Below are 19,422 nucleotides of genomic sequence, written 5' to 3' on the forward strand. Positions count from 1 at the left end.
CCTCTAATATAACTAGTAGTATAGTACATCACACCTAGTGGATTAATTTCTAATATAACTAGTAGGATAGTGCATCACACCTAGTGTATTAACCCAAACCCTCTAATATAACTAGTAGGATAGTACATCACACCTAGTGGATTCATTTCTAATATAACTAGTAGGATAGTACATCACACCTAGTGTAATAAACCAAACCCTCTAATATAACTAGTAGGATAGTACATCACACCTAGTGGATTCATTTCTAATATAACTAGTAGGATAGTACATCACACCTAGTGCATTAACCCAAACCCTCTAATATAACTAGTAGGATAGTACATCACACCTAGTGTAATAACCCAAACCCTCTAATATAACTAGTAGGATAGTACATCACACCTAGTGTAATAACCCAAACCCTCTAATATAACTAGTAGGATAGTACATCACACCTAGTGTATTAACCCAAACCCTCTAATATAACTAGTAGGATAGTACATCACACCTAGTGTAATAACCCAAACCCTCTAATATAACTAGTAGGATAGTACATCACACCTAGTGGATTCATTTCTAATATAACTAGTAGGATAGTACATCACACCTAGTGGATTCATTTCTAATATAACTAGTAGGATAGTACATCACACCTAGTGTATTAACCCAAACCCTCTAATATAACTAGTAGGATAGTACATCACACCTAGTGTAATAACCCAAACCCTCTAATATAACTAGTAGGATAGTACATCACACCTAGTGGATTCATTTCTAATATAACTAGTAGGATAGTACATCACACCTAGTGTAATAACCCAAACCCTCTAATATAACTAGTAGGATAGTACATCACACCTAGTGTATTCATTTCTAATATAACTAGTAGGATAGTACATCACACCTAGTGTAATAACCCAAACCCTCTAATATAACTAGTAGGATAGTACATCACACCTAGTGTATTCATTTCTAATATAACTAGTAGGATAGTACATCACACCTAGTGTATTAACCCAAACCCTCTAATATAACTAGTAGGATAGTACATCACACCTAGTGGATTCATTTCTAATATAACTAGTAGGATAGTACATCACAACTAGTGTATTAACCCAAACCCTCTAATATAACTAGTAGGATAGTACATCACACCTAGTGGATTAACCCAAACCCTCTAATATAACTAGTAGGATGGTACATCACACCTAGTGGATTCATTTCTAATATAACTAGTAGGATAGTACATCACACCTAGTGGATTCATTTCTAATATAACTAGTAGGATAGTACATCACACCTAGTGTAATAACCCAAACCCTCTAATATAACTAGTAGGATAGTACATCACACCTAGTGGATTCATTTCTAATATAACTAGTAGGATAGTACATCACACCTAGTGGATTCATTTCTAATATAACTAGTAGGATAGTACATCACACCTAGTGTAATAACCCAAACCCTCTAATATAACTAGTAGGATAGTACATCACACCTAGTGTAATAACCCAAACCCTCTAATATAACTAGTAGGATAGTACATCACACCTAGTGTAATAACCCAAACCCTCTAATATAACTAGTAGGATAGTACATCACACCTAGTGTAATAACCCAACCCCTCTAATATAACTAGTAGGATAGTACATCACACCTAGTGGATTCATTTCTAATATAACTAGTAGGATAGTACATCACACCTAGTGTAATAAACCAAACCCTCTAATATAACTAGTAGGATAGTACATCACACCTAGTGGATTCATTTCTAATATAACTAGTAGGATAGTACATCACACCTAGTGTATTAACCCAAACCCTCTAATATAACTAGTAGGATAGTACATCACACCTAGTGTAATAACCCAACCCCTCTAATATAACTAGTAGGATAGTACATCACACCTAGTGGATTCATTTCTAATATAACTAGTAGGATAGTACATCACACCTAGTGGATTAACCCAAACCCTCTAATATAACTAGTAGGATAGTACATCACACCTAGTGGATTCATTTCTAATATAACTAGTAGGATAGTACATCACACCTAGTGGATTCATTTCTAATATAACTAGTAGGATAGTACATCACACCTAGTGGATTAACCCAATCCCTCTAATATAACTAGTAGGATAGTACATCACACCTAGTGGATTCATTTCTAATATAACTAGTAGGATAGTACATCACACCTAGTGGATTCATTTCTAATATAACTAGTAGGATAGTACATCACACCTAGTGTAATAAACCAAACCCTCTAATATAACTAGTAGGATAGTACATCACACCTAGTGTAATAACCCAACCCCTCTAATATAACTAGTAGGATAGTACATCACACCTAGTGGATTCATTTCTAATATAACTAGTAGGATAGTGCATCACACCTAGTGTAATAACCCAAACCCTCTAATATAACTAGTAGTATAGTACATCACACCTAGTGGATTAATTTCTAATATAACTAGTAGGATAGTACATCACACCTAGTGGATTCATTTCTAATATAACTAGTAGGATAGTACATCACACCTAGTGTATTAACCCAAACCCTCTAATATAACTAGTAGGATAGTACATCACACCTAGTGTAATAACCCAAACCCTCTAATATAACTAGTAGTATAGTACATCACACCTAGTGTATTAACCCAAACCCTCTAATATAACTAGTAGGATAGTACATCACACCTAGTGTAATAACCCAAACCCTCTAATATAACTAGTAGTATAGTACATCACACCTAGTGGATTCATTTCTAATATAACTAGTAGGATAGTGCATCACACCTAGTGTATTAACCCAAACCCTCTAATATAACTAGTAGGATAGTACATCACACCTAGTGTATTAACCCAAACCCTCTAATATAACTAGTAGGATAGTACATCACACCTAGTGGATTCATTTCTAATATAACTAGTAGGATAGTACATCACACCTAGTGGATTCATTTCTAATATAACTAGTAGGATAGTACATCACACCTAGTGGATTCATTTCTAATATAACTAGTAGGATAGTACATCACACCTAGTGTATTAACCCAAACCCTCTAATTTAACTAGTAGGATAGTACATCACACCTAGTGTATTAACCCAAACCCTCTAATATAACTAGTAGGATAGTACATCACACCTAGTGTATTAACCCAAACCCTCTAATATAACTAGTAGGATAGTACATCACACCTAGTGTATTAACCCAAACCCTCTAATATAACTAGTAGGATAGTACATCACACCTAGTGGATTCATTTCTAATATAACTAGTAGGATAGTACATCACACCTAGTGTAATAACCCAAACCCTCTAATATAACTAGTAGGATAGTACATCACACCTAGTGGATTAACCCAAACCCTCTAATTTAACTAGTAGGATAGTACATCACACCTAGTGTAATAACCCAACCCCTCTAATATAACTAGTAGGATAGTACATCACACCTAGTGTAATAACCCAAACCCTCTAATATAACTAGTAGGATAGTACATCACACCTAGTGTAATAACCCAAACCCTCTAATATAACTAGTAGGATAGTACATCACACCTAGTGGATTAACCCAAACCCTCTAATATAACTAGTAGGATAGTACATCACACCTAGTGGATTAACCCAAACCCTCTAATTTAACTAGTAGGATAGTTTAACCTTCCACCAGGGGCCAGTATGATACTTGGTGAAACAGAACATCACACAACATAAAGTAGATAGCTCAGAAGAGTTTTTACTTTCTATACAGGCACAGGAGTCTTATCGGCTCTTATTAACCAACCGTGCTTTAAAAAAAATTACAAATATTCCGTTGTTCGTAACTTGTTTTGTACATATTGTAATGTTGCTGCTACCATCTCTTATGTGCCGAAACGAGCTTCTGAACATCAGAACTGAGATTGCTCCCCACAAAATGGCAAGCGGTACCCGGAGCGCCAAGTCAAGGTCCAAGAGGCTCCTAATTAGCTTCTACACCCAAGCCATAAGACTCCTGAATAGCGAATCAAATGGATACCCAGACTATTTGCATTGCCCCCCCCCCCCCCCCCCCCCCCGGAACGCTGCTGCTACTCTCTCTAATTATCTACGCATAGTCACTTTAATAACTCTACCTACATGTACATATTACCTCAATTACCTCCACACCGGTACCCCCTGTATTTCACCCCGCTATTGTTATTTACTGCTGCTCTTTAATTATTTGTTTTTCTTATCTCTTACATTTATTTTGAATTTTTGGGGTATTTTCTTAAAACTTCATTGTTGGTTAAGGGCTTGTAAGTAAGCATTTCACTGTAAGGTCTACACCTGTTGTATTAGGCGCATGTGACAAATACCATTTGAGATGAGAGGGTCCAGGAGGGAGTTGAGGGAGGACAGCCAGAGTGTACTCTCCTTCAGCTGGAAGAAGAACAGCTTGAGGTTGCAGTCAAACAGGTGTACCCTTGTCTGGCTCAGGGTGTACGGCACGCGGGAGAAGTGGAACGGCACGAAGCACACAAAGAACACGGCCAGCACCAGGAAGACATTTGAACTCACGCTCTTCCTCCCAGGCATTTTAATCAACACACAGTTCAGTTTAGTCAACCTTCCAGGAGAGGGCAGTATGATCCTCTGTGAAACATTCATCAGATCTTCACAATACATAGATAGAACATAGAGTTTTAGTTACCTAAATACAGATAGATTTGTCTACAAGGGGAGTCTCCTGTGTTTGGTTCTGATCCTCCCCTGTGTTGGGGCCGGACTCTCTCCCAGTGAGCCAGCTGCAGGTCCCAGGTGAGAGACGGAGGGTCTTGAACAGGGTGGTTCTAAAGGACTTACACAGGAAGAAGTAGATGAGAGGGTCCAGACAGACTTTCATGGCTGACATCCACAAGGTGATATTTTTAGAGATCCGTAAGGTAGCCTGGTTGTTTGGGTAACCTGAAGCTGGATGTAGGGGATGCGTATGGTGTGGTAGAGGCCAAATACACAGCAAGAGAACCACCAGAACAAAAAAGACCCGCACACGTTGGTCTTATGCCCCCCCTCATCATTGCTGCTTCCTGACTTCCTGTATGATTGAAAAACCTTCCTTGCATATGTAGCAGAAACAAATAAGAACACACACCACCCAGAAGATTGAGCTGTTGAATATGACCCACGCTGCTGTGTCCTGATTCGCTCTTCATTTCCATACAGGATTCATTAGTCTTGTTGGTGGGATCCTGATTGGTCAGGATCATGGTTGGAATGACATCAGTGGCCAACAGCACCACCCAGATGGAGGCAGACAGCACTTTTGCCAAAGACCAGGTTCTGACCCAACAACCTGTCACAGGGCCTGATGATCTTGAAGAAGTGATCCAGACTGATGAGGCCCAATAGAATGATGCTCATGTACATACAGAGGTAGAAAATAACATCAGAGTAGCGACAGGTCAAAGGCCTTCAGAGCCAGAGGAGCGCTGGGCAGGATATTGGCTGCGTTGAGAGGGATGGTCAGGGTCATGAGAAGGTCAGCGGCCAGAAGGTTCTTCGGATACACCATGAAGGTGGAAGTTGAGAGAAGGTGCCTGCAGACCCAGACTGCCACCCCATTGATGATGAGGACCAGGATGAACGACAGGAAGTAGAGACTTGTTATAGTCATATTTATGGTATCTTCATCTTCATCTTCATTTATGGTATCTGAGATAGGTACATACATTTTTTAAATGTTTAATGAATTCAATGCAGTCATTGTTTCTTGATGAATATAATTTAAGAATTGAAACGCTTCCTGTGCTTATTTCAACTGTCATATCCCATCAGAACCCCAAATATAAGCGTGTTTCATTTGTAAACCATGTAATTGTAAAAAAAACACTTTGTCTTCAAAATATGTTCAATGGAGAATTGTCTATATATCATTAATTTAACTCTCAAACGACCAACATATTTGACATGGATTACCAACTGGGGTCATTTAGACCCCAACAAGAAACTATTGAAAAAAGCAATATTCAGAGCAACATATCAAATGATTTCTTATCAAAACAAATACATGTAATTAATGTTATATAAAAATAAATAAAAGACAGAGCGTTATTTCAGCAAAATGACAGTTAATTTGCATATTCTGTCAATTAAAATATGATTTTTTTCTTCTTCTTATAATGTGCAGTTTTATTCAAATAGCCACCCTTTGCCTTGATGACAGCTTTGCACATTCTTGGCATTCTCTCAACCATCTTCACCTGGAATGCTTTTCCAACAGTCTTGAAGGAGTTCCCACATTTGCTGAGCACTTGTTGGCTGCTTTTCCTTCCCTCTGCAGTCCAACTCATCCCAAACCATCTCAATTGGGTTGAGGTTCGGGTGATTGTGGAGGCCAGGTCATCTGATGCAGCACTCCATCACTCTCTTTCTTGGTCAAATAGCCCTTACACAGCCTGGAGGTGTTTTGGGTTATTGTCCTGTTGATAAACAAATGATAGTCATACTAAGCGCAAACCAGATGGGATGGCGTATCGCTGCAGAATGCTTTGGTAGCCATGCTGGTTAACGTGCCTTGAATTCTAAATAATCACAGACAGTGTCGCCAGCAAAGCACCCCCACACCATCACACCTCCTCCTCCATGCTTCACGGTGGGAACCACACATGCGGAGATCATCCATTCACCTACTCTGCATCTCACAAAGACACGGTGGTTAGAACCAAAAATCTACAATTTGTTTCTTGGCCCAACCAAGTCTCTTCTTCTTATTGGTGTCCTTTAGTAGTGGTTTCTTTGCAGCAATTCGACCATGGAGGCCTGATTCACGCAGTCTCTTCTGAACAGTTGATGTTAAGATGTGTCTGTTACTTGAACTCTGTAAAGTATTTATTTGAGCTGAAATATCTGAGTCTGGTAAATCTAACGAACGTATCCTCTGCAACAGAGGTAACTCTGGGTCTTCCTTTCCTGTGGCGGTCCTCATGAGAGTCGGTTTCATCAAGGCGCTTGAATTTACCACAGGTGGACTCCAATCAAGTCGTAGAAACATCTCAAGGATGATCAATGGAAACAGCTCAATGTTGAGTCTCACAGCAAAGTTTCTGAATACTTATGTAAATGTGATATTTCAGTTGTTAAAAATAACCTGTTTTTGTTTTGTCATTATGGGGTATTGTGATGTCATTATGGGGTATTGTGATGTCATTATGGGGTATTGTGTGTAGATTTATGAGGGGACAAAAACTATTGAATCCATTTTAGAATAAGGCTGTGACGTAACAAAATGTGGGAAAATGTCAAGGCGTCTGAATGCTTTCCGAATCCACTCTGTCTATCTTGTCAACATCAGTGATACACCTCCACCCTGTGGTGGTACGGATAACTTGTTCTTATGTTTTCTGACAAACCTAGAACAAATACATGTCCTATTTATCAAATTAGATGTTTTGTCTAGGGTCAAAGTGACCCAAAGGACTTTAAGTCCATACTGATACAGAAACGTTAAACAATGATTTCGATTTGTTTAGAACAAGTTGATTGACAATATCATGAACATTTTGAAGAATTTAATAAACCACATTTGATTAAAAGTATGACCCAGTCCGTGTTTTGAGGGTTATAAGTCAAAACATGGATGTACTATTCACAGATTTCCCCATTTAATGTTATTATTTTTGTTCCACAATATATTATTTGACACCACAATATGGTTCATTTTCATTGTGTGAATTGATAGTCTATGGTTATTGCAAAATACAATTGATAGCATACAAGTCTTATGATTGTGATTCACAAGCAAAATGTCTGAAAATAATCCAAAACGTATTCTTTCTGTGTCAAAGTCATGCTTTTGTCAGATGTGTTATATTTGCATACATTCTTTGTCATGAGAGAATAGCTAGTGAATTTACATTCTTCCAATTCAAAACAGTGAAAATATTATTTAAGACAAAAAGAGTAGAGGATGTCTATGTCACCTCATACACTTCCTGGAGATGGGCAAGAGGTCAAATAGAGCTAACGCACAGTGTTATCAGTATCTTCAGCTTTCACCACAACTTAATATGTTGTGAAATCTGTTGTGAATGTATTGTAATCTTTAAAACATATATATATAACTGCCTTAATTTTGCTAGACCCCAGGAAGAGTAGCTGCTGCCTTAACCTCTTTCTGTTCTGGTTAGAGCCAGTTTGCGCTGTTCGGTGAAGGGAGTAGTACACAGCGTTGTACGAGATCTTCAGTTTCTTGGCAATTTCTCACATGGAATAGCCTTCATTTCTCAGAACAAGAATAGACTGACGAGTTTCAGAAGAAAGGTTTTTGTTTCTGGCCATTTTGAGCCTGTAATCAAACCCACAAATGCTGATGCTCCAGATACTCAACTAGTCTAAAGAAGGCCAGTTTTATTGCTTCTTTAATCAGAACAACAGTTTGCAGCTGTGCTAACATAATTGCAAAAGGGTTTTCTAATAATCAATTAGCCTTTTAAAATGATAAACTTGGATTAGCTAACACAACGTGCCATTGGAACACAGGAGTGATGGTTGCTGATAATGGACCTCTGTATGCGTATGTAAATATTCCATAAAAAATTTGCCGTTTCCAGCTACAATAGTAATTTACAACATTAACAATGTCTACACTGTATTTCTGATCAATTTGATGTTATTTTAACGGACAAAAAATGTGTTTTTCTTTCAAAAACAAGGACATTTCTTTGTGACCCCAAACTTTTGAACGGTAGTGTACATTTTATATGACCCCGGAATAAAACCCAGAATCCTGGTGCTGCAAGAGCCACGCTCTGAAAACTGAGCCATATGACGTTAGAGAATTGTTGTTGTCATGAATAGTGTGTCTTTAAATGGTGGAATAGTATTTCTCCCAACATTCCCCTGGATTTAGCATGTTAGGGAGGTTATATATGTTTGTATTATTCTCATGGGGAAGTTGCTGTTTTTGCTTCTTCAAAAGATCAGACCTGATCAGATTAGATGTGAGGATGCCAAGGAACTCAATTTCAATTTAAGGACTTTATTGGCATGGGAAACATATGTTAACATTGCCATAGCAAGTGAAGTAGATAATAAACAAAAGCGAAATAAGCAATAAAAATGAACAGTAATGTCACGTTCCTGACCTGTTTTCCTTTGTTTTGTATTTATTTTAGTTGGTCAGGGCGTGAGTTGGGTGGGTTGTCTATGGTTGATTTTCTATGTTGGGCTTTTGTGTTCGGCCTGGTATGATTCTCAATCAGAGACAGCTGTCAATCGTTGTCCCTGATTGAGAATCATACTTAGGCAGCCAGGGTTTCACTTGTGTTTTGTGGGTGTTTGTTCCTGTGGAGGTTTTGTTGCCACACAGGACGGTTTCGGTTTTGTCAAGTTGGTTGTTTTTGTATTTTGAAGTGTTTTGTTGATTTTCATTAAAAAAATGAACACTAACCACTCTGCGTTTTGGTCCCCACCTTCTGTCAGCGAGGACAGCCGTAACAGAAACACCCACCACAAGAGGACCAAGCGGAGTGGAGAAGGGCAGCGACAGCAGCAGAGACAGACAGAGGAATGGACATGGGAAGACGTCTTGAACGGCAAGGGTTGCTACACATGGGAGGAGATCCTGGCTGGAAAGGATTGCCTCCCATGGGAACACTTGGAGGCAGCGAGGAGAGCAGAGGCAACCGGAGAGAGGAACCGGAGGTATGAGGGTACACGGCTAGCACGGAAGCCCGAGAGGCTCACCCAAAAATTTCTTGGGGGGGGGGGATAAAGGGGAGTGTGGCGAAGCCGGGTTGGATACCTGAGCCAACTCCCCGGGCTTACCGTGGAGTGAGAGGGCGTCATACTGGTCAGACACCGTGTTATGTGGTGGAGCGCACGGTGTCCCCAGTACGCGTGCTTAGCACAGTGCGGGCTATTCCACTTTGCCGCACTGGTAGGGCTAGGTTGGGCATCGAGCCGGGTGCCATGAAGCCGGCCCAACATATCTGGCCTCCAGTACGTCTCCTCGGGCCGGCGTACATGGCACCAGCCTTACAGGTGGTGTCCCCGGTTCGTCTGCATAGCCCAGTGCGGGCTATTCCACCTCGCCGCACTGGCAGGGCTACGGGGACCATTCAACCTGGTAAGGTTGGGGAGGCTCGGTGCTCAAGAGCGCATGTCCTCCTTCACGGTCCGGTATATCCAGCGCCACCTTCCCACCCCAGCCCAGTACCATCAGTGCCGACACCACGCACCAGGCTTCCAGTGCGTTTCCAGAGCCCTGTTCCTCCTCCACGCACTCTCCCTGTGGTTCGTGTCTCCAGCCCAGTGCCTCCAGTTCCGGCACCACGCACCAGGCCTACTGTGCGCCTCAGCAGGTCAGAGTCGGCCGTCTGCCCAACGCCGCCTGCGCTGCTTGCCTGCTCAGCGCTGCCCGAACTGTCTGCCTTCCCAGCGCTGTCTGAACTGCCTGCCTGCCCAACGTGGTCTGAACTGTCTGCCTGCCCAGCGCTGCCCGTCTGTCCCGAGCCTTCAGAGCCGTCCAGCCAGGACCAGCCAGTGCCGCCCAGCCAGGACCAGCCAGAGCCATCCAGCCAGGATCAGCCAGAGCCGTCCAGCCAGGACCAGCCAGAGCCGTCCAGCCAGGACCAGCCAGAGCCGTTCAGCCAGGACCAGCCAGAGCCAGCAAGCCAGGAGCTGCCAGCCAGCCAGGAGCTGCCAGAGCCAGCCAGCCAGAATCCGCCAGAGCCTTCCGCCAGCCAGGATCCGCCAGAGCCTTCCGCCAGCCAGGATCCGCCAGAGCCTTCCGCCAGCCAGGATCCGCCAGAGCCTTCCGCCAGCCAGGATCCGCCAGAGCCTTCCTCCAGCCAGGATCCGCCAGAGCCTTCCTCCAGCCAGGATCCGCCAGAGCCTTCCGCCAGCCAGGATCCGCCAGAGCCTTCCGCCAGCCAGGATCCGCCAGAGCCTTCCGCCAGCCAGGATCTGCCAGAGCCAGCCGCCAGCCAGGATCCGCCAGAGCCAGCCGCCAGCCAGGATCCGCCAGAGCCAGCCGCCAGCCAGGATCCGCCAGAGCCAGCCGCCAGCCAGGATCCGCCAGAGCCAGCCGCCAGCCAGGATCCGCCAGAGCCAGCCGCCAGCCAGGATCCGCCAGAGCCAGCCGCCAGCCAGGATCCGCCAGAGCCAGCCAGCCAGGATCCGCCCCTCAGTCCGGTGCTGCCCCTCAGTCCGGTGCTGCCCCTCAGTCCGGTGCTGCCCCTCAGTCCGGTGCTGCCCCTCAGTCTGTTACTGCCCTTTGGAATAGTGGGATTGACATGGAGGGTGGATATTGGGAGGAGGCCACGGAAGCGGGGGTTGACTATGGTGGGGTGGGGACCACGACCAGCGCCAGAGCCGCCACCGTGTACAGACGCCCACCCAGACCCTCCCCTAGACTTTGTGCTGGTGCGCCTGGAGTTCGGGGGGGGGGGGGGTTCTGTCACGTTCCTGACCTCTTTTCCTTTGTTTTGTATTTATTTTAGTTGGTCAGGGCGTGAGTTGGGTGGGTTGTCTATGGTTGATTTTCTATGTTGGGATTTTGTGTTCGGCCTGGTATGATTCTCAATCAGAGACAGCTGTCAATCGTTGTCCCAGATTGAGAATCATACTTAGGCAGCCTGGGTTTCACGTGTGTTTTGTGGTTGTTTGTTCCTGTGGAGGTTTTGTTGCCACACAGGACGGTTTCGGTTTTGTCACGTTGGTTGTTTTTGTATTTTGAAGTGTTTTGTTGATTTTCATTAAAAGAATGAACACTAACCACTCTGCGTTTTGGTCCCCACCTTCTGTCAGCGAGAACAGCCGTAACAAGTAAACCTAACACTCTAAGAAGTTCCAAAAGAACAAAGAAATTTCAAATGTCATATTATGTCTATATTATCACGACTCAGGATATGACCCAGATGCAGACACCGAAGGCGGATAGTACAGTTCTCAGATAATTTGTTATAAACACGGGGCAGGCCAAGGGCAGGTCGAGGACAGGCAGAGGTTCGTGATCAGGCCAGAGTCAGGCAGGTACAGGACGGCAGGCAGGCTCGGGTCAGGGCAGGCAGAAGTTCAGAACCGGGAAAAACTAGGAAACAGAACTTGAGGAACAGGAAGACGGGAAAGAACACTGGTAAGACCTGACAAGACAAGTGGAAACTGGCAATAGACACACAGAGAACACAGATATAAATACACAGGGGATAATGGGGCAGATGGGCGACATCTGGATGGGGTGGAGACGAGCACAAAGACAGGTGAAACAGATCAGGGTTTGAGAGCCCTCTAGGGGCGCCACCTGGCGTCCTACCTGGGCGCATACCTGGTTAACCGGGGTGCCGACGATGGAACGCAGCGATGAGGGCTGGGTCCAGGATGTTCCTAGCGGGGACCCAGCACCTCTCCTCCGGGCCATAACCCTCCCAGTCAACCAGGTGCCTGAATCCCCTGCCCCGTGGCCAAACCTTCAGGAGGCGCTTCACTGTGTACGCCGGTTGGCCATCGATAAGACGGGGAAGAGGGGGGGGGGCCTGGAAACATGAGACAAAAGGCTGTGAGACATAGGTTTAATCCTAGACACATGAAATGTGGGATGTTTATGGAGGGTAGGGGGCAACAGAAGACGAACAGCAGAGGGGCTAAGAATATTGAAGATGGGGAAAGGGCCAATTAAACGGGGGGACAGTTTACAGGACTCTACCCAGAGGCGCAGATCCTGAGTGGACAGCCATACCCTCTGCCTGAGACAATAACGGGGAGCCAGGGTCCGGTGGCGGTCGGCATGTCATTGATACCTGGAGGTGTTCTTGAGAAGAGCCGACTGGGCTCTCTTCCAGGTAAGGCGACAGTGGCGGACAAACATCTGGGCAGAGGAAGAGCCGCTCCGGGAAGAGCGGGAGCTGATATCCCAGGGAGCACTCAAAAGGCGAGAGACCAGTGGCTGAGCAAGGGAGGGTGTTGCGGGGGTATTCTACCCACACGAGCTGCTGACTCCAGGTGGTGGGATTGGCGGAGACCAGGCAGCGAAGAGTTGTCTCCAGGTCCTGATTGGTTCGCTCCCTGACTGGCCGTTAGACTGAGGGTGGAACACGGAGGACAGGCTGGCCGACGACCCAATGAGCATGCAGAACGTCTTCCAGTAATGGGACGAGAACTGAGGACCCTGTTCGGAGACTGTGTCCACCGGAAGTCCATGGATCCGGAAGACGTGCTGTACCATGAGCTGGGCCGTCTACTTGGCTGAGGGTAGCTTGGTGAGAGGAATGAAATGAGCGGCTTTGGAAAACCAGTCCACCATGGTAAGGATAACCATGCTGGCATCAGACGGGTGGAGTCCTGTGATGAAGTTCAGGGATATATGTTATCGGGGAAGTGAGGGACGGGAAGTGGTTGAAGGAGGCCACCCGGAGCTTGCCAAGGAGTCTTATTCTGGGCACACATGGTGCAGGCGGCGACGAACGTGGAGACGTCAGGATCCAAGGTAGGCCACCAAAAACGTTGTCGTACAAACGCCAGGGTCTGACGGGAGCCAGGAAGGCAGGCCAGTCAAGAGGAATGAGCCCATTCCAGAACCGAGGAACGGGCAGAGTCCGGGACAAACATACGGTTAGCCGGGCACCGCCCTGCGCCTCAAGGACCCGGTTCTCTATACCCCAGATGAGTGCAGCCGCGAGACAAGAGGTATCCCTACGGGGTCCGATGGTGTAGTAGTGGCGCATTAGAAGTATGAAAGCGCATCCGTTTTCACATTCTTGGACCCCGGGCGGTAGGAGATGGTGAAGTTGAATCAGGTGAACAGCAGGGCCCATCGAGCTTGCCTGGAGTTGAGGCACTTGGCGGTGTGGAGATATTCCAAGTTCTTGTGAACTGTCCATACTCTAACCAGTGCCTCCCCTCCTCCAATGCCATCTTCACCGCCAGTAGTTCCCGGTTACCCACATCATAATTCCTTCTGTGGGATTGAAACGATGGGGGAGGAAAACGCAAGGATGCAGCTTTTGGTCTTGGGCCGAACTCTGGGACAGGAAAGACACCACTCAACGTCTGAGGCGTCGACCTTCACCACGAACTGCCGGGCCGGGTCCGGATGGATTAGGATGGGAGGGTGGTGAATTGATGATTGAGGTCCAAGAACGCCTGGTCTGCAGCTGGAGAACACGTAAACAGGACCTTGGTAGAGGTGAGCGCTGACGGGGGGAAGTCCAGGTGCTGTAGCCTCAGATGAACCGGCGGTAGAAATTGGCGAACCCCAGGATTCTGGAGGCGGCCAATCCACCACCACCCTCACTTTTCAGGATCCATCTGTATGTTGCCTGCAGCTATGATGTACCCAAGGAAGGAGATGGTGGAGCGATGGAATTCACATTTTTACGCTTCGACGAACAAGCTGGTTTCTCCAGAAGACGCTGGAGGACATGTCTGACATGGAGGACTTGTTCTTGAGCCGAGTGGGAAACACAAGGATGCCATCAAGGTAGACGAATACGAACCGATTCAATATGTCCCGGAGAACGTAGTTTACCAGGGCGATATATATACGTAGTGCCCGCTAGCCGTGTTAAAGACGCTCTTCCACTCATCTCGTTCCCGTATCCGTACCAGCATCCTGTTCCCGTATCCGTAGCAGATGGGAGGCATTCCGGAGGTCCAACTTGGAGAAGATGGTAGCCCCCCTGGAGAGGCTCGAAAGCCGAGGCCATGAGTGGAAGCGGGTAACGTTTTTTTAACTGTGATGTAATTCAGGCACCGGTGGTCGATACACGGATGGGGGAGGCAGAAGGACAGATACCCCCTGCAGCCAGGGGGTCCTCAATATACGTATCCATCGGCTTAGTCTCCGGCCCAGACAGGGAATAAAGCCGCACCAGAGGTGGTGTAGTGCCCAGGAGAAGGTTGATGGCACAGTCATAGGGCTTATGCGGAGGAAGCGAAATGACACGAGTCTTGCTGAAAACCTCCCGGAGTTCCTGGTACTCCGCGGGAACGGCGGAGAGGTCTGGAGCTTTTCCCAAACCCGCAGGAAGACGTCCCGGAGCAGGCACTGCCGACTTCAGGCAATGCGCATGGCAAAACAGGCTCCAACCCAGGATAGAACCTGTAGCCCAGTCGATCAGAGGATTGTGCTTCTGGAGCCAGGAAAACCCCAAAATCACAGGTGCATGAGGGGATTCGATGGGCAGAAACTGCATAGACTTGCTGTGATTACCCGACACTCCCAGGTTAATGGGACACATAGTGTGGGTGACTCTGCCAATAGAGCGCCCATCCAACGCTCTGACGTCCTTGGGAATGGAGAGGGGTTGTGTGGGGATTCCCATCTTTGACACCAGGGTAGCCGCCATAAAACTCTCGTTGGCCCCAGAGTCTATGAGCACCCGGAGAGATTTGGACCGGTCTTCCCACAACAGGGTTGCATGGAGAAGGGTGCAAGAAATGGAAGATGGGAATCTCCCTGTGACGCTCACCAGAGCACTAGTACCTATTTGATGAGCCTGGTTCTTTAAATGATCCATGTATATAAACCATTCTTCAAACACATCAATACGATACTAAGGGATAAATCTCCTGATTTAGACAATTAACTGAAAGCTAGTCGTTCTGTACGTCAGACAGACGTTATACAACCTATTAACAGATGGTCTATGGGGAGGTGAGAAAGTGTAGCCTGTTGCTGCAGGGGCGGATTGGCCATCTGGCAATTTTGGCAAATGCCAGATGGGGTGGACAATTTTTGTTGTATGTTGGACAATTGTTTTGTTAGGTGTGCTGGTAGAAATTGACACACACCAAAAAGAAAATATATATATAAAAATGTTTGATGCACATTTTCTCTTTTATAGTAATCTACAGGTAACTGCCCAAATGATTGAAACACTTAAGTACATGAGGGATACAAATGATATTAAAAGCCAGTGGTTCCACACAGGTGTGGTTCCTGAGTTAATTAAGCAATTAGTATCCAACCATGCTGGACAGGCCATTATTTTGGCCATTATTTTGGCTAACATGGGAATGACGCAATAGGATGCCAAATACCATCATCCGTAGGGGACGAGTGGTCACTGAATGGTTTGATGAGCATGAATACTTTTTTAAACCATATGCCATATGCCACTGTGCCACGGTTACACATAGTTACAGGGGCAGTACGTATGTCTTATATTCAGTTCCTAAGCCAAAACAACGATGACGTCAAAGCAGAATGCCAGTGTAGGGGAACTAAGCTGTTATGAGAAAGACAGGGAGACCTGAGGTGCATTCCTTGGCATGAGGCTATGATGATGTTTAGTGGGTGTTATAACATTCTACTAACTGTTACAGACTGGTGTTACAGACTGGCGTAACACACTGGTGTTACAGACTGGCGTAACAGACTGGTGTTACAGACTGATGTAACACACTGGTGTTACAGACTGGCGTAACAAACTGGCGTAACAGACTGCCATAACAGACTGGCGTAACAAACCGGCGTAACAGACTGGCGTAACAGACTGCCGTAACAGACTGGCGTAACACACTGGTGTTACAGACTGGCGTAACACACTGGTGTTACAGATTGGCGTAACAGACTGGTGTTACAGACTGATGTAACACACTGGTGTTACAGACTGGCGTAACAGACTGGTGTTACAGACTGATGTAACACACTGGTGTTACAGACTGGCGTAACAGACTGGTGTTACAGACTGGCGTAACAGACTGGCGTAACAGACTGGCGTAACAAACTGGCGTAACAGACTGGTGTAACAGACTGCCGTAACAGACTGGTGTAACAAACACAGAGCTATTGCTGTACTGGAACACCTGCTCTGCATATCGTCATAATCATCACTGGCTAAAATATTTTTTATCATTGGAAGTTTACATTGATTGTTCCCATTGCACAGGCATTTTAATCAACACACAGTTCAGTTTAGTCAACCTTCCAGGAGAGGGCAGTATGATCCTCTGTGAAACATTCATCAGATCTTCACAATACATAGATAGAACATAGAGTTTTAGTTACCTAAATACAGATAGATTTGTCTACAAGGGGAGTCTCCTGTGTTTGGTTCTGATCCTCCCCTGTGTTGGGGCCGGACTCTCTCCCAGTGAGCCAGCTGCAGGTCCCAGGTGGGAGACGGAGGGTCTTGAACAGGGTGGTTCTGAAGGACTTACACAGGAAGAAGTAGATGAGAGGGTCCAGGAGGGAGTTGAGGGAGGACAGCCAGAGTGTACTCTCCTTCAGCTGGAAGAAGAACAGCTTGAGGTTGCAGTCAAACAGGTGTACCCTTGTCTGGCTCAGGGTGTACGGCACGCGGGAGAAGTGGAACGGCACGAAGCACACAAAGAACACGGCCAGCACCAGGAAAACATTTGAACTCACGCTCTTCCTCCGGGACTGGCGCTGCCCTTCAACATGACCCCCATCAGTACCAGCGCTGTGTATGGCTCCGCTAGAACGGCAAGCCCTGGTTCGGGCGTATGAACTGTACAGCTCTTTGGTGATGAGGGTGTAACACACTATCACTGTCACCAGGGTCCCCCAGAAGATAATCTGGCACACATAGTTGACCACCTCATGCCAGTGCAGCCCAGCCTCCGTCTTAAGACCACTGCACTTGAAGTAGGCCGAGGTGGGGCTGTGGCTGGTCAGGATCACGTTGGGCAGGGAGAGGGTCAGCAGGGATGCCCAGATAGCCACAGACAGTAGCTTCCTGCGGGCCAAACGGGCCTTGTTGGTCACCTTGAAGGGCTGGAGGGTCTTCTTGCAGCGGTCGATGCTGATGAGGCCGAAGAAGAAGATGCTGATGTACATGGTGAGATAGAAGAGCACAGAGGAGACACGGCAGACAAAGACACGCAGACCCACTGACGCCATGTTGGAGTCAGACAGCACCTGAAGGAAAAACACATCTTTATTGTTTTTATTAAGGGCAGTGATTTAATTGCATTTAAAAAATATATAGTTTTTAAATAGTTGTATCAATATTATAATTATTATCTTTAGAACGTATCAATACTTTCCATTGTTTTTGTTATATACTTTATTCATATTATCTTTATTATCACTACTATCATTATTACCATTATCATTACTTTCATTATGATTAAAAGTTTTATCATTATTATCAATATTACCATTATTATTTTCATTATTATCAATATTATCAATATTATTTTCATTATTATCAATATTACCAATATTATAATTATTATCATTAGTATCAATATTATCATTATTATTTTCATTATTAGCAATATTACCAATATTCTAATTATTATCATTAGTATCAATATTACCAATATTATAATTATTATCATTATCATTATTATCATTATTATAATTATAATTATTATCATTATCTTTATTATCATTATTATCATTATAACTGCACCTTGAAGGGGAAGGTGAGGGTCATGAGGACGTCTGCCACCACAATGTTCTTGAGGTAGATGATGAAGTGGGAGCGGCTGGGGATGCTGAAGAACACCCACACTGCCAGGCCATTGAGCAACAGTCCCAACAGGAAGAGGAGGGAGTAGAGAACAGGAAACACCACCGTCTTCAGCACGTTGTCACGGGAACAGTTGCTCTTGGTGAAGTTGTTATTGACAGGGGTCAGGGCCAATTGTGTTGTGTTGTCCATGTCGAGGGCTGTGCAGTGTAGAACAAAACAAAATAGATGAAAGCTGCACAGTACTTTATTCTTCCTAATTTCATCCATTACTACAGTCAGCTTACTGTCAGGATGACTGGCTTAGAGACAATAGAACTGCCCTCCCATACAAAAAAAGCTGTTTTAATTTAATAAAAAATGTAATACACTAGCAAAATGCACCTGTAGATGAACTTTAACCATGTACAGTCATGAAGCCATTACAATTAACAAAGTTTCAATATTGAACTTTCAAAAAGACATAAGAGGTTTAATATCTTATTCCCTGTCTGACATGTTCACCATTTTGTTCATGTCCTGTTGACAGATGCTGAGTAATTCTGTGTCATGTGTCTGAGTGAACCCACCTGATGTTACCCTCCCCGGGGGAAGATTCAGACAGACTTCTTCTCTCTCAGCAGATTGGAATCGTTCGACAGTCTGCCTGAGATGCAGGGCTTCTTCAAGACAGTGAAATGAATTAAAATCCACCTCTCTCTACTTAAATATCTGTCAATCTGGTCTGACGAGTACACGTGGGACTTTCTCCCTCTCTTCTGCTTTTTGTTTCCTGTCGTAGACGCGACAGCACAACAGTAACATCCTCCCATGAATGTTCTCCTGTTGCACAATCTGACCATCAATATATAGGTATGTTTAGTCATGGTCAATGCGGTTTAGTAGCCTTATTTGTGTTTCCATGCTGGGCATATGCAGGTGCGTGTGTGTGGGTGTTTTACTATGCCGAACACAATGAATGGTTTTCGTTACCATATTTCATTTATTTTTTATTTTAGATGTTTATTCAACAAGTTATTTCAATTTTT

The 19,422-nt window shown here is 45.0% G+C and overlaps 1 protein-coding gene and 1 pseudogene across 1 annotated transcript; both read right to left on the reverse strand.

Moving 5' to 3' along the window:
* Positions 1–5,639, reverse strand: part of LOC129832508 (P2Y purinoceptor 14-like) — a 55,138-nt pseudogene extending 49,499 nt beyond the window's left edge.
* Positions 5,640–16,956: 11,317 nt separating this feature from the next.
* LOC129831649 (P2Y purinoceptor 12-like) lies at positions 16,957–19,116 on the reverse strand. The gene is made up of 3 exons (XM_055895005.1): positions 18,964–19,116; positions 18,335–18,594; positions 16,957–17,835 (listed from the first exon to the last, which is right to left on the reverse strand). The coding sequence occupies exons 2-3, from the start codon at positions 18,584–18,586 to the stop codon at positions 16,963–16,965; spliced, it is 1,125 nt and encodes a 374-aa protein (XP_055750980.1). The 5' UTR covers positions 18,587–18,594; positions 18,964–19,116; the 3' UTR covers positions 16,957–16,962.
* Positions 19,117–19,422: the final 306 nt, after the last annotated feature.

The sequence above is a fragment of the Salvelinus fontinalis genome, chromosome 33 (genome assembly GCF_029448725.1).
Source record: "Salvelinus fontinalis isolate EN_2023a chromosome 33, ASM2944872v1, whole genome shotgun sequence".
NCBI lineage: Eukaryota > Metazoa > Chordata > Actinopteri > Salmoniformes > Salmonidae > Salvelinus > Salvelinus fontinalis.